Source organism: Diospyros lotus, chromosome 2, assembly GCF_014633365.1.
Source record: "Diospyros lotus cultivar Yz01 chromosome 2, ASM1463336v1, whole genome shotgun sequence".
Lineage (NCBI taxonomy): Eukaryota > Viridiplantae > Streptophyta > Magnoliopsida > Ericales > Ebenaceae > Diospyros > Diospyros lotus.
This window is the reverse complement of record NC_068339.1, coordinates 15,703,477-15,717,758: the sequence shown is the minus strand read 5'-3', so window position 1 is coordinate 15,717,758 and position 14,282 is coordinate 15,703,477. Positions and strand designations below refer to the sequence as shown.

Below are 14,282 nucleotides of genomic sequence, written 5' to 3'. Positions count from 1 at the left end.
GTCTGTCCTCACTACTCACCTAGTGCTTATCCATTAATATGCTACCACGTGGCCCCACATAGATTTTCAGATATATATATATGTGTGTGTGTCTGATATTTAACCTCAAATATTGCTGTATATTCTTAAGAGACACTGATTCACTACTCCTCCACTGCATTGAGAGAGAGAGAGAGAGAGAGAGAGAGAATAGAATAGAATAGAATAGTGATATTACAGTATAGACGAGACGGACAAAATAATCAATCGTATCAATCAATCCCATTAAAATGGTTAATTAAATATGGATGAGGTTTTATAATGGTGGGTTTTTTAAGGGCATGACAACCAAACCAACTCCAAAATTAAAATGGTGGTTTTGTGGGGGGTGTGTGTAGCGCAAGACGACAAAAAAAAAAAAAAAAAACCCAAAAGAGAGAAGGGGAGAAGGAAAGAAAAAGAACAGTCAACAGGCAGGGGACACGTGGTGGACCACAATTGGACCCTTAGAGAGAGGGACACGGTCTCCTATCATTGGGAAAGTCGAGGGTCCTCCCCCTTACCATATAATAAATAAATAAATAATAATAATTCCACGTTTTCAACTTTATTAAATTATTATTATTACAATCTCAAAGTGTGTTTGTTGTTACAAACCCTAAAAAAAAAAAGAAAAAAAAAAGACAGAAGAGCACCCTAAAAAAACAAAAGAAAAAAAAGACACAAGAGCACAGTTAAAATTCGATAGAGAGAGTTTAGGGTTGGGGTTGGGGTTTGAAGAAGTAGTAGTAGTTACGTGGAGGTGTTAAAACTGATAATGATAGATTATGTTTGATTTGATACATACAGGAGAGGAGGAGGAGGAGGAGGATTCTAGAAAGAAAGACGACCAAATTACTAGTCGCAACGCAACGCAACCAAACGGGGGGAGGTGGTTAACGCGGCCTAACGGTGGTGGACGGCGGTCTATGATCTCAATTCCCCAGGGGCTTCGGTTTGGACGGTAGAGATGTTTCTAGGAAACAAGTACTAATCTCTCTCTCTCTCTCTCTCTGCTTTCATATCCCATACATGTGTGTGTATATATATATATATATATAATCCCGCTGCTTCTCCCTATGATTGATGAGCTTTTCTCTCTTTCTCTTCTCTGTGTCGTCGCTCTGTCTGTCACCCCTCCACCCCCAGAGATAGATAAATAAAAAGATAGATTATATATAATCCCCTCCCCTTCTTTTCCTCCTCCTCCTTTTCTCCTTTGTTCTTTGTTTGGGGAGGCATAGGCAATGGATAACATCGATGATGAATACAAACACTACTGGGAGACCACCATGTTCCTCCAGACCGAGGAATTCGACAGCGGCTGGGCCCTGGACGAGCCCTTCTCTGGCGGCTACTACGATTCCAGCTCCCCCGACGCCGGCCACTCCTCCTCCTCCGCCGCCTCCAAGAACATTGTCTCCGAGCGCAACCGCCGCCGCAAGCTCAACGAGCGCCTCTTCGCCCTCCGAGCCGTCGTCCCCAACATCAGCAAGGTTCGCCTAATTTCTAATTTAATTTGTTATGCACTACTGATGCTGTTGATGTTGATGTTTATGTTGCCATATATAATCCAGATGGACAAGGCCTCCATCATCAAAGACGCCATTGACTACATCCAGGAGCTACACGAGCAAGAGAAGACGCTTCAGGCGGAGATCGGGGAACTCGAATCCGGCAAATCGACGAACAACAACACGGGTTCTGACTTGGACGAAGACACGCCGGCCTTGTCGAGGTTGAGGAAGAGGAAAACTGGTCAGCCTCATGATTCCGCTGCCAGGTCGAGCTCGCCTCCCATTCAAGATCTCGAAGTGAGTCCCTCTCTCTCTCTCTCTCTCTCTCTCTGAATTTGTTTTTACAAGGCTATACTCATTTTCACTCGGGTTCTGTTCAAGCAAACACCAAAAGTCATTGAAAAGCAGCCTAAATTAATTTGGGGATTGAAATAACTTTTGTTTTTGCAGTTAAGGGTGGCGTATATGGGAGAGAAAACGGTTGTGGTGAGCATAACTTGCAGCAAAAGAACAGATACAATGGTGAAGCTTTGTAAGGCTTTCGAATCATTGAAGCTCAAAATCATTACAGCCAACATCACTGCTTTCTCTGGGAGGCTTTTGAAGACTGTTTTTGTCCAGGTCTCTCTCTCTCTCTCTCTCTCTCTCTCTCTCTCTCTCTATTAAATATATATATACATATACACGTACATACATATATACTCAAAAAGTATTGAAAGACAGCCCAATCTTTTTTTCTCTCATTTCCAGTTTTTTTGGCCTTTCTTCCGCCATCCTGTTCTAGCCTCCATCTTGCACAACTACTGTAATTTCGCATTTTAAACAAGCAAGCATAAGTGACATAAAAGTTGACGTCTTGACTAGTTATCTTAAGAGTTAGTTTAAATGCTTGGAGATTGATAATGCGCCATTCAAGTCAGTCTAGTAAGAGTATTGCCGGTTTCAGTTTCTTGAACAGTAGCTGAGTGCTGTGTAAGAAGATTAGTTATTATAATTACCCTTGTTGAGGATGAAATATGCTATTTTTTTGGGTACAATTGTCTCTTGGAATAACCATTTTAAAGATGAGCGCGTTCAAAACTATTTTTGTGTAGATTTTAGTTTAGTTTCTTTTAGCAGCAGCAAAAAGATGAGTGACTGTCACACGCTTTGATGGACGGCGGGGACAAGTGAGGAGGAGACCTAGTTGATATCCTAAAGTCATGGACTGGGTTGGATTTGCAGAGAGAGAGAGAGAGAGAGAGAGAGAGAGAGGGGAAGGGGGGATGGAAAGGATCGTAAGGTTTGGCAGTTGTGGCTACCATTCCTTATTTTCTTTACGCTGCTGGTAATAAAAAAATTGGATGAGTTGTCTCAAATGGAATCACCCTCTGATTATGGGGTCCTACCTGATGGTAACTGATGCATGTTGCTTCATTAAAGTCCAAGCCCCCATTCCTCTACTTGCCATCTGCAAGGATTTGTAGCGAGACAGGGGCCATCCCCAATACAAAATTCAACCTACCCAAGAAAAATCTTATTTTGTCTTCAACTCTTGTCTCTCCAATCTTTCCATTTAACTCAAAAAATAATGGGGCTAAGCCTGCTCATTATTAATTTGTATATATGTACATATATATATATTTTTATGTTTGCTGCTCTGTTTTCAGGCTGATGAGGAGGAGAAAGATGAACTGAGGACGAAGATTGAAAGTGCCATAACGGCTCTCAGTGATCCAGGAAGCCCTATGAGCTTTTGAAGACTCATTTGTTTGTGGCCACAAGAATTATTAGTTCTGTATTTTGTCGGGGCTGTAATTTGGTTCTATTTTACTTTTTCCTTTCTTATACTTTTCTCTCCCGATAAAATTCCAATAAATGAAATGGCTGCGTAAGAATTGGGGAAAAAGGGTCGGCACTGATTTGGTCAAAGATTTGAATCTTCCCTGGTGGTGATGACTGTAGTGAGAGAGGGAGAGAGAGGGAGAGAGAGAGAGAGAGAGAGTAAATTCAAAAATAAAGATTTGAAAATCATCATCACTTGGCTGCAAGAGAGAGAGAGAGAAAGTTCACAAATAAAGATTTGAAAATCATTATCACTTGGCTGCAAATTTTTTGGGGGGTACTTTTACAAATTTTACCATTTGTGTAATCGTGTGAGTCCAATTTTAGCACCCCAAAAAAAAAAAAAAAAATATACAAGTGAAATGTAATCCAAGTCATGAAATTGGAGGGCCATATCCACCCACACCCTGCAGTAAAGTCTAGGTTAACTCGATGTTGAATTGACTTTAAAGTGGTTAAGTCACTCTTGAAGAATTTCGGAAGACTTATATGACTATCAAAAATTCTTTTACCATTTAAATCTAGATATACGCATTTAGTACTGAACCACATTGAGATTTGAAGAAAGATCATTAAGACTTCCTCCTCCATTTGTTTTGGGGAAAATTATTTTCCAAAAAATGTTTTTTTTTTTTTTTCAAATTCTTCGATTTGGGCATAGAAAAATATTCTAAGAACTTTTTCTCACCTACACTCTCATTTTGTCTTCATTTGCACGTTCCTTTCTTTTTCATTGCCCCCATGTTTAGATCTGATCTTTGTTATCACAATCGCCATTGTTATTAATGTTCATGTTTGGATCTAACTTGTGTTGTCGTTGTTATCATAGTTATCGTCATTGCTAGGCCATCTAAATCTACTTCGTCACAGGGTCTTGGTGTGCCCTCCCTTTGCCATCACCAGGTCTTTCTTTGGCTCTCTCTCTTTATCTGTCCTTCATTGCCCTCTCAAATAGTAAGATCTAAGTTCATTTTTATGTGTCACTCATACACTAGAAATAATTTTTTAACAAAATTTTTAAGTTACAGACAAAAAATATATATATATTTTAAAAAATTATTCTCTAAAATTAGTTTTCTCAGAAAAATATTTTCCGCAAACAATCAAGCTTTAAAAGATTTAAAATAGGAAACATTTAATTAAATGACATGTAATCTAACTATCTAAACTGCCATTGGGAGAGATCTTAGGACCAGTGAATGGCACCCGACCGCACTGATGCCAAAAAGGAGTAAAAAACGAACCAGAAGGATGGGGCATGGTTGAGAGATCCTAATTCAGCAAAAAAGCTGAACAAATTTATAGGTTATTTATGGCTAGTTTCAATTAACTCATAATAGCTGATGGCATGGCTAGGCTAGGCTAGGCTGAAGGAGTAACTTTCCTTTAATTAACACATGTAGCTTACTTTAAAACATAGCTGAAGCTATTATAACTTCCCCTTGTAAGAGAAGCAGAAACAGCCACAGACGGGATAACTTCCCCGTTAAAGGGGGGTGAACAAAATCGCACTCACCCCCCCTCCCCCTCCCCCACCCCCACCCTGTTCTCTCTCTCTCCCTCTGACAGAAGATCACGGATATACATTCAGTCACATTGAATTGAATGAATTGCTCTGCAACTGTTGATGGAACAGACCAACAAGCGAACAAAAAAGAGTACTTGGACGCGGATGCTTGATTTGGTTTGGTAATAGTTGATTCATCTTAGCCTATATTTCCACTAGCCTATTGTTTGATAATATATATGTGTGTGTATTATCAAGTTGTAGTGGAGTACAGGGGGATAATTTCAGGAGTTAGCATGGCAAATTTGATGCTCCTTTGGGAGAGAGAAGGCTTCATCTTTGTAAAGCCAGGTCTTTAACACAGCCTTTTTTTTCCCTTATAAAAAGAGTAAAGTCGAATAGTAGTATATTGTTATACTTAAATAAATTAAATTCGATAATTACTCCACCAATGAAGAGAGATACGGTCCGCGTCCAGCCACCGTACACGTACACATACACATACACAGAGCTGTTTTTAATAATATTATTATCCTCCTCATATTGTAAGCTATTATTGATTTGATGATAGCCATGCCTGAAGCAAAGCTCCTTCTGTCTTTCGATTTAGTTGAGGATGGAATCTGCTTCTGACACAACGTGGATCCACTTGCACATCCACATCCAGTCTCTTCTCTACCTCGCCTTCATCACTTCATCCATATACCTTATTCACGCCTTAATTTCTGAGAAACTGATTCTGAACCACCACAGTGTAACTGCGAAGAAACACCCACCTCTTCCTTTGCGCTTCCGGGCCGAAGACGGCACTTTCAAGATCCTTCAGGTCTCTGCAAATTTTCCTTTTCCTTTTCTCGGCAAAAGGAGAAAAAAATAAATAAATAAATAAACAAAACTTGGGTTGGGTTAACATCTTTGTCAAGTGGTTTTGGTGATCGTTAGGTGGCTGACTTGCATTATGGAAATGGGGTCTTGAGTCGATGCAGAGATGTTTCAGCATCTGAGTTCGATAAGTGTTCCGATCTTAACTCGATCCGGTTTATGAGGAGGATCATCCAGGCTGAAAACCCCGATTTCGTTGCCTTTACCGGTATATTGTTTCTGTCCTTTTCCTTTTATTCTCTGGTGTTTCATCTCTTCTTCTTATTTCTGTTTTTCCTTCTTATGGCATGGGGGACTATTTTTTGTATGTCTATCTGATTCTGAAATTGTTTGAAATGAGCTATGGGGCTTAGCCCATCTCTTGGCCTTTGGGTGGGAATTTGTTTTAACCACAATTTGGATATTGGCAAGATGACCCTGAAGAACTGGGAAACGATCTGAGATTATACCTGTTGCAAATAAAGATCAGTGTGCTTGTGTACGACAGGGAAAATATCTAATTGACAACGGGTAGTTCTATATAACTCATTTCACAGAGTTACTCCACGCCTTTATGGATATCTGTGGTTGTTATTTCTCATGCATCGTGTGTTTGGAGCAATTTGCGTGACTGGTGTTGCACTTGCATAAACTCTGAGCAGTAATTACAATTACACAATTTTACAGAAAATAATCAAAGATTACATTAATTGACATGTTTGATTCACGGGATCTTCTGTGGGCATCAATTGTTTGGTATTATGAGGAATTTCAGATTGCTCAACTATCAAGAATCACAAAGCTGCATGCTGAGGATATCGACTTAGAGGGGTTCCCATGCATCCATGTGCTGTATTTGCTGATGGTGATGGATGATAGCATCGAATATGCCCTTGATGCTTACTAGATGATAGAAACCGCTAAAAGATGGATGCCAATTTGTGTGTTTTATTTGAAGAAAAAAATTGTTTAGATATCTTGCATCAATTGCCCAAAAAGATAGAGAGCTTATTGAGCTTCTTATTGATTAAATTAAGGTAGGATGACTAAAATGGAGAAGTGTGTTGGCATGTTATGCAATAGCATTCAGAGGAATTTTTTTTGGATGGATATAAAACCAACTTCGTTATATGATATGAAATATTGTGCAATAAAGTACCAATGTATGCAAAATATGAGGTTAGTGAAGATAATGATGTTATAGGATGTGTGCTCATATAAGAAAGAACTGAATTAAAAAAGCGACTGCTAGTGGAGGAAAGATGCATGGTGCAGATGATTTAGTCTTGTCAGGAAGACTGATAGATGCTTCCACGAGGAGAGTGGATGGAACGGAAGAAGTTTTCGGCAAAATAGATAGATGAAGACAATGAAAGATTTGGTCTTCTATGAGCCGTTAGCATGACAGATGGAAATGATTGGTGAGCTAGAATCCATGTAGCCGTTAGCATGATAGAGATGATTGGCAAGCTTCCTGGATGTCATTGGGAAAACTTGGTGGGAAAAACTAGATAGGTTGGCTTACATGGATTCTAGCTAGAAGAACAATTCAAAGGTTGACATTGAAAAATAAAGTTGGGAGGACAGTTTGAGAATTTACCCAATAAAAAATGAAAAAAAGAACATATACACCTATGTGAAAAGAGACCACACTCCCTCCACTTGGCAGTTGTGAAAAGAGAAATGAATTACTTGTGCTGGGGGTTGTCAGGGAGGGGGGGCTTACATATGGATTTGGTATCTCAGGGAGATAGACAAAAGGGTTGCACTTTGTATTGGTTACTATATCCTAGCATTGTGTTTTTTCTTCACATAGTAGATATGTAAATGTGAACTAAGAGCTACTGTATTACAAATTGAGTGTGGTCATTAACTTGCTTCAACTAGATTGAAATGGTTGCGATTTTATTGTATATTTATGGACTATGGTTATTAAGCTGAAGATATAGATTTTCTTTCCTTATATTCTTTCTCATTTGCTGGCACTCTGCGTCCTGACCTTGTGGTAGCTGAGATGATGTTCTGGTGTAACCAACAGTTGTGCCTTCCTTCTTTGTTGCTGACCTTTAGTGTATGTCTCCTTTTACTTGATGAAAGGTACCATCTCTCATAATAAAACCAACTTTCAGTTTTTGCTTAATTATGGAAATAGGAGACAACATATTTGGGACAAGTTCTCCAGATGCTGCAGAATCTCTGTTCGGAGCTTTTGGTCCAGCCATGGAATCTGGACTTCCTTGGGCGGCCATTCTAGGGAACCATGATCAAGAATCTACCATGACTCGTGAAGAACTTATGTCTTTCATCTCCCTTATGGACTATTCGGTTGCACAAATCAATCCATTGGCTGAAAACACATCTGATCCTGCCGAAAAAATGCTGCTTTCTGGCATTGATGGGTTTGGAAATTATAATCTTAGAATATGCGGTGCACCAGGGTCACATTTAGCTAACCATACTGTCCTTAATCTGTACTTTCTTGACAGTGGAGATAGAGCTATTGTTGAAGGAGTTCGAACTTATGGATGGATTAAAGAATCCCAACTTCGTTGGCTTCGTAATGTTTCTAAAAATTTTCAGGTACCATTATCTGATGACTTATTTAGTATGTTTCTATCTTAAGGCCGCCACATTATTGCATTTTCTGCAAGTAGATACTAAAAACTAGAAAGTTCTACCTTGTTTCGAAATTGAGTAAAGTTTCAATAAATCAAGTTTAATTCACTTTTTGGTTGTAATAAATGTATATCCCGGATAAAATAGAACCTTCCTTCTTCCCGATCCGTTGAAACAGCAGCCAGGCACAGCCTGTTGCATGTGCATTTTATCCAAAGATTTTTCTCCTTTATAATGGGTATTTTCTTTCAATTCTCACGATGTAGGTTTTCTAGATTTAGATTTCATTAACGGATTCCAGGGCAAATGTTAACAGGGGCAAAATCTTGATAACAGTCGATTGATTGATGCCTTTTCACACCCAGCAATAGCCTTGGCATTCTTCCACATTCCAATTCCAGAAGTCCGCCAAGTAAAAGAGATTGTAGGCCACTATCAGGAATATGTGGCATGTTCATCTGTTAACTCTGGAGTATTACAAACCCTTGCCTCCATGGGAGATGTAAAGGCTGTGTTCATAGGTCATGATCACAACAATGACTTTTGTGGGAATCTAGATGGTATATGGTTTTGTTACGGTGGGGGCTTTGGATATCATGGTTATGGCAGGCCTGGGAAGCCAAGGAGAGCAAGAATTATATTAGCAGAACTCGCTAAAGGGCAGAACTCGTGGGAAGGAGTGGAAAGGATCAAGACATGGAAGCGACTTGATGATGAGACACTGACCAAGATTGATGAACAAGTCTTGTGGGACCGGCGATTGTCAAGATAACCAAGATTGCAGGTATTGAAATGCATTCTGATCCAATAAAATTGTATATGTTCATCCAATAAAACTGTATTTGTTCTTTGTTGTTGTCTTGCCTCTTTTGGTCATGTTATATAGGTACAACTCACTTTTAAAAAAGGAGAGACTTTCCTTTTCCTTTTTTTTTTTTTTTTCTCTCTTCGAATTGCAATTAGGCTCTTAATATTAGTGAGTGATTCCAAGTGATGGGGTTGTCAATAATTTGGAAGAAATAGAAAATTTTAATTGCTTACTTTGATTGGTAAAATAAAAGAAGTTTGATTAGTAGTAGGTATTTCAACTAGAGATCTTGAAAACTATCCTTTTAGTCTCTCTTTTTATTTTTATTTTTTTGGAAAATAAGGTACAAAACTAATCCATTTTAATTAAGCCAAGATTAAAATTGAGAAAGAAAGTTGGTGGGCCTTGCGCAAAACAACTTATTCTGCATGGGAATTGGGTGGGCAGGTTGGGGGTATTTAAACCTGCGGTTAGTAGAAAGAGATGCATTTGGCTCTTTAACACACCCCCCACCCCCCCCCCCCCCCCAAAAAAAAAAAAAAAAAAATATTAAGCCTTATTTCTCCTATTAGGGTCGATTACATGAAATCTAGCTTGCCAATCATTTCTATCTATAGTTTCTTTTTGTGTAAAACCCTTACAACTCATGTCAAACCTAAGAGTCTCCCATCAATTTTTTTTTTTTGTGTCTTTCTCTACCTTTTTTTCTAAATATTTTTTTCATTCCATCCACTATCCTCACAAGAGCCTCTATTGGTCCCTTTTTTTTTTTTTTTTTCACATAACCAATCATCTTAATTACATCTCTTGCATCTTATCTTCAAAAAGAGCCACTCCAAATTTATTATGAATATGAATAACATCATTTCTAATTTTATCTTTTATAGTATTACTGCACATCCATCTTAACATTCTCATCTTTTCACGCTCATATTTTGCATAGTTTGATGCTTTATAATCTAAAATTTTTGTGTCATGTAACAAACCTAGTCTTACAAAATTTTTCCTTTTAGTTTTAATGGAATCTCAATAATCTCATTATCGCAAAAAACTCTAGATGCATTTTGTTTGTTTAGTTTATTTATCATCTTTTCCTCTCTTTGTTTTCCTTTTTCTTGTCGGCAATCTATTTGCTCCCCTATCATTGAAACCCTTCTCTTTGTTATGAGACCCTAGTACCCTATTACAATCCCAATCCTTCCACCACAAACTCTAGCCTTTCTGCATATTAAGCCTTAAATGCTAAACCCTTTACATTACCTTAACACTTTGCAGAAAAATGGTTGAGTCATGGTAGTCACAACCATATTTTTGGGTAGGTGACCTATCCAAAAATATGGTCAAGATATGGGTAATGTAAAGGTGACACCTTTTGAGAACTTTAAGCCTTGTTTGGTTTTGAGGTTTGGAGTATCCTATTTTGGCTTTAGTTATCATAGATTTTGGTTAAACTGGATTGGCTTCTCCAACATTAGAGTACCTAACTGGGCTTTTGAGGCATACTATATTGTTCTATTAGGCTAAGACAACAATCTTGCCCATCTGGTTTGACTTAGTTGATAATTCGACTCATGAATTTAGACCTGTTGGCTCTATTGAATTGTTATCCACCATCTCATCTAAAAATTTTTAGATGAAATGGTGGTTAACGACTCAATATGGTATCAACAAAAACAATGGTCTTGAGTTTAGACCTTATTGCCAACTCAAAATTTAAATTGTTGTACACGGTTGGGCTAGTTATGCAATGATTCTTGGCCACAAGTGAGGGGGTATGTTGAGACTAAAAATAATAATATAAAAAATAAAATTAACCCTATATGTACTAACTTAAGATTTTAGATAAGATGGTGACTAACAATTCAATATAAGAGAGTAGGGCAGATTACAAAAGGAAGGAATGGTGGTTGGACTTAGTTCCAATTTTGGGTTTGGAAATAAAAAGGAATGGGACTGAAAATAGAAAAGAATGTTTAAATCTTAGACTTTTGGACAATGGAAGGTTTCATAGAATCATATATAAGTAAATGAATTAAGGTACAGAAAGGAGCAGTAAGGGGGTGGCCAACCAACTCATGGGTGAAGCCTCTAATTAGAGAGCCTTAAACAAAAATGGTAAGGAATTGACATGATTTAAAATGAAAAAAAAGGAAATTAGTTATAAGTCCATCAAAAAGTGGTCTTAATGTAAGCCCTTGGATGGAAATCAATGGCTGAGATGGAGTCTCCAATTTTGAGGTGATATATGTCACATTTATGAGTGAATGACTAATATCATAAATTTAAGGAAAATAACCGCTTGAATCAATGAGTTGTCTGCATTTAAATCATTAATTGGATTCATCTCGAATCAGCGGTCAAACACCTACATATAGGATGTGACTAACACTCCATGTTTCTCAAAATAGAAAAAAAGGATAATTGGTCTTGTTAATGTTGTCACCTTCCCCCAACCCTTGGATCACTTTTGATCTTAAATTAAGGGCTAGGATTTCTGGAGAAAGTATAAAGGCCGGTTTAATATACATATATGTAGAAACATGGAGCAGAAGATAGCACTTCTCTCGTTTTAATGTCTTACCTGGCCAAGAGTTTGGGGGCTTGGAGAAAGAGGAAGTTTCTTGCTAATTAAGCTTTTGTGGTTCACAATTAGGTTAAGTGTGTTTTCTATTTAGTTGTATTGTGTGAAACATGCATGAACGATCTATATTAATTGTATACATGTCTTGATGCTTGCATATTTGAAGCTCATTTTTAATTATATGCATTAGAATGGAAGCGTGGCCATGCTGTCCGTGAAATGCATGGGGGCTGGCTAATCATCCTAGAGCGTTGTTGCAGCAACCATGGGTACTCCCAAAGTGCATGATGGTCGTGATTGCATATAGCATGTTGATTATATTTATGCGCGCGCGCATCAACCGTGTTAGATGGGTACGTGAAACCACTCTTGATGATAACATTTGGCATGTTAAAAAATGCTAGGTAGGTAAATTATGTAAGAGCGAAGAAGAAAGATTTAGTTCGTGGGTCTCCTTTCCGAGCTTGCTTTTTCTTTGATGGAAATTAATGGTTTTTGGAGGCGCTGTTTCGGCCAAATGCAGCAGTGTATGTGAGGATTTTGCGTCGTTAGCTAGCTAGCTAGCTAGCTATATCATCATGTATGTACTCTCGTTTGAAATTGGTTTTTGCAAATCCCTCAATATATAGCTATATATATATATAGTTTTCTTGTTTCGAGCATTGATGGTTAACTGTTGGTTTTCTTGTTTCATGCATCTGGCTAAGTTTTGGATCCAATGGAATCAAAATTTGGTGACTTTAATCAAGAGCTTGTGGTTCTTCTTGGGATTGTGGGGGTCCGACCAGTTGTTTGATTTCGGGTTGCCTATCAAAGTCTTGCAAGATTCGGTTATTCCTTCTCGTGGACTCGGTTAGTGGGCTTTTTGAGAGGCCTAAATTTGGGCGAGTTGGTGGACTCCTCCTACTAAGGAATGGGCTTAATTGCTAATAAGTGAGTGCGTAAGTGTGAGCCCAAACGTGCTTTAAAAAGTTTAGGCCCAAGTTGGGAAAGTTGCCAGTAGCGTGTTTAACGCGAACGAAGAGTGATGGAGGCCCAAAGTGGAAAGATAATTAATTAACAATATTAAATATAATCATAATTAAATAATAAAATAAAATAAAATAAAAACTTACTTGAAATTTTAATTAATTAATTAATAGTGGGGCACCCAAGAGAACAAGGTCGTAATGGTTAGGCTAATTTTAGAATTTTTTTTAATTAATAGTAAAAATAACCTTCGCTATTAGTAGTATTAATTTTTAAAAAATAAATTACACTGAACTTTCATGATAAGGCTAATTTTAGAAATTTTTCATCTAATTTAAAAATTATAATCACCTCCCTGTTATTACTTTTAACTATCATTAAATTCTCTCATGACACCCAAAATTACTGTAATTTTTAATAAATCATTGGGTTTGGAGTTCAGCAGCAACCCTATTTACAGAGCTTCCAGATCTGAATAATCTCTCTCTCTCTCTCTCTCCATACAACAATTAATTGGAATCCAAATGGGTTTCGACGTTACAACCCACCATCTGGGTTGTAGTGATGCCAAGACACGCACCTAGAATTCTAGATTTGGTTGGTGGGTTGCAGCAATGTTGGCAGAGTCGGATTTCGGCATTGGTTGCAGAGCTTGATGGTTTTGGCTGCCATATAACCAATTATGAGTTTGGACAGCCTTAAGTTTTTTTAGTATTTTTTTATTAATTGAAGAGATTTAAGTTTGATTTTATTTTAATTATAATGTAATTAACGTTATTAAACATAAATCATTAAAAATGTGTAAATGAAAGACTCAATACACACACACAAACACACAGAGAAAATGTAAGAATAAATTTACCAGAAATAGATAAGGCAAATTGAGTGAAGAAAAATATGACACATTGCATCACACAAAAAGGTGAGGCAGTCCCGAGGGAAGTGGAGGGGAAGGGCCGAGGGGGGCATAAAGACAAGAAAAAGAAAGAAAGCACAAGCAAAGAGACATTCCTCCCAACCCTACCAGCAAAACTAGTATAAACAAAAGGCACCTTAAAGCTCTCTCTCTCAGCAGTAATCATGGCGGCACTGCTCAGTGGGGGCACGCTCTCTAATCTCTTGTGCCTAAAAGCTTCCCCCTCCCCAAATCTCAAGGGAATAAGAATATCCAACTGTGAACATCATATCATATCATATATATACATATATTCTCATTCACCACTGCCCTATTTGCTGCAGCTTAATTGTTTAATAAGTTAATTAATTCCCATGCAAACCAAGCAAAAAAGTAGCTATAGACATCTCTCTCTCTATCTCTACATTTACCCATGTATGCATAAAGATGGTTAATAATGTGATGGAAGGGAAAGAGAGGGGGAGGAAACGAAAAAATAAAAAAGAAAGTATAATATTGAAGTAGAATCTGGTTGTACCATCTGTTGAGAAAAAGTGATTGGTTATGCAGTGGCAAAGAGAATCCACATTTGGAGCTTGAAAAGGTGAGCCAGCCCAGCACAGAGAGAGAGAGAGAGAGAGAGAGAGGGTGTGTTCATTCTTCCAATTACTTAATCAATTACCAAC

General features: G+C 37.9%; 2 protein-coding genes across 4 annotated transcripts; both read left to right on the top strand.

Moving 5' to 3' along the window:
• The first annotated feature begins 849 nt into the window (after nt 1-849).
• LOC127795930 (transcription factor bHLH35-like) lies at nt 850-3,423 on the top strand. The gene is made up of 5 exons (XM_052327911.1): nt 850-1,005; nt 1,168-1,514; nt 1,596-1,832; nt 1,986-2,156; nt 3,185-3,423. Exons 2-5 carry the CDS (start codon nt 1,266-1,268, stop codon nt 3,272-3,274), a joined length of 747 nt encoding a protein of 248 aa, XP_052183871.1. The 5' UTR covers nt 850-1,005; nt 1,168-1,265; the 3' UTR covers nt 3,275-3,423.
• A 1,555-nt stretch (nt 3,424-4,978) lies between these two features.
• Nucleotides 4,979-12,394, top strand: LOC127795928 (probable inactive purple acid phosphatase 28). Of its 3 annotated transcripts, none has more exons than XM_052327908.1 (6): nt 4,979-5,217; nt 5,477-5,692; nt 5,809-5,956; nt 7,880-8,307; nt 8,660-9,127; nt 11,923-12,394. In XM_052327908.1, exons 2-5 carry the CDS (start codon nt 5,483-5,485, stop codon nt 9,113-9,115), a joined length of 1,242 nt encoding a protein of 413 aa, XP_052183868.1. In that variant the 5' UTR covers nt 4,979-5,217; nt 5,477-5,482; the 3' UTR covers nt 9,116-9,127; nt 11,923-12,394. The 3 variants fall into 3 exon arrangements, with proteins under 3 accessions (XP_052183868.1, XP_052183870.1, XP_052183869.1); XM_052327910.1 differs by lacking the exon at nt 4,979-5,217 and adding an exon at nt 7,737-7,824 and having other exon boundaries at nt 5,358-5,692; nt 8,214-8,307; XM_052327909.1 differs by lacking the exon at nt 4,979-5,217 and having other exon boundaries at nt 5,371-5,692; nt 12,137-12,394.
• Nucleotides 12,395-14,282: the final 1,888 nt, after the last annotated feature.

Coding starts and splice junctions, on each gene's coding strand:
- LOC127795930 (XM_052327911.1), top strand. CDS start 1,266: ATGGATAACATCGATGATGAATACAAACACTACTGGGAGACCACCATG. Junction 1,515..1,595: donor TCGTCCCCAACATCAGCAAG/GTTCGCCTAATT, acceptor TATATAATCCAG/ATGGACAAGGCCTCCATCAT. Junction 1,833..1,985: donor CTCCCATTCAAGATCTCGAA/GTGAGTCCCTCT, acceptor TTGTTTTTGCAG/TTAAGGGTGGCGTATATGGG.
- LOC127795928 (XM_052327908.1), top strand. CDS start 5,483: ATGGAATCTGCTTCTGACACAACGTGGATCCACTTGCACATCCACATC. Junction 5,693..5,808: donor GCACTTTCAAGATCCTTCAG/GTCTCTGCAAAT, acceptor GGTGATCGTTAG/GTGGCTGACTTGCATTATGG. Junction 8,308..8,659: donor ATGTTTCTAAAAATTTTCAG/GTACCATTATCT, acceptor AAATGTTAACAG/GGGCAAAATCTTGATAACAG.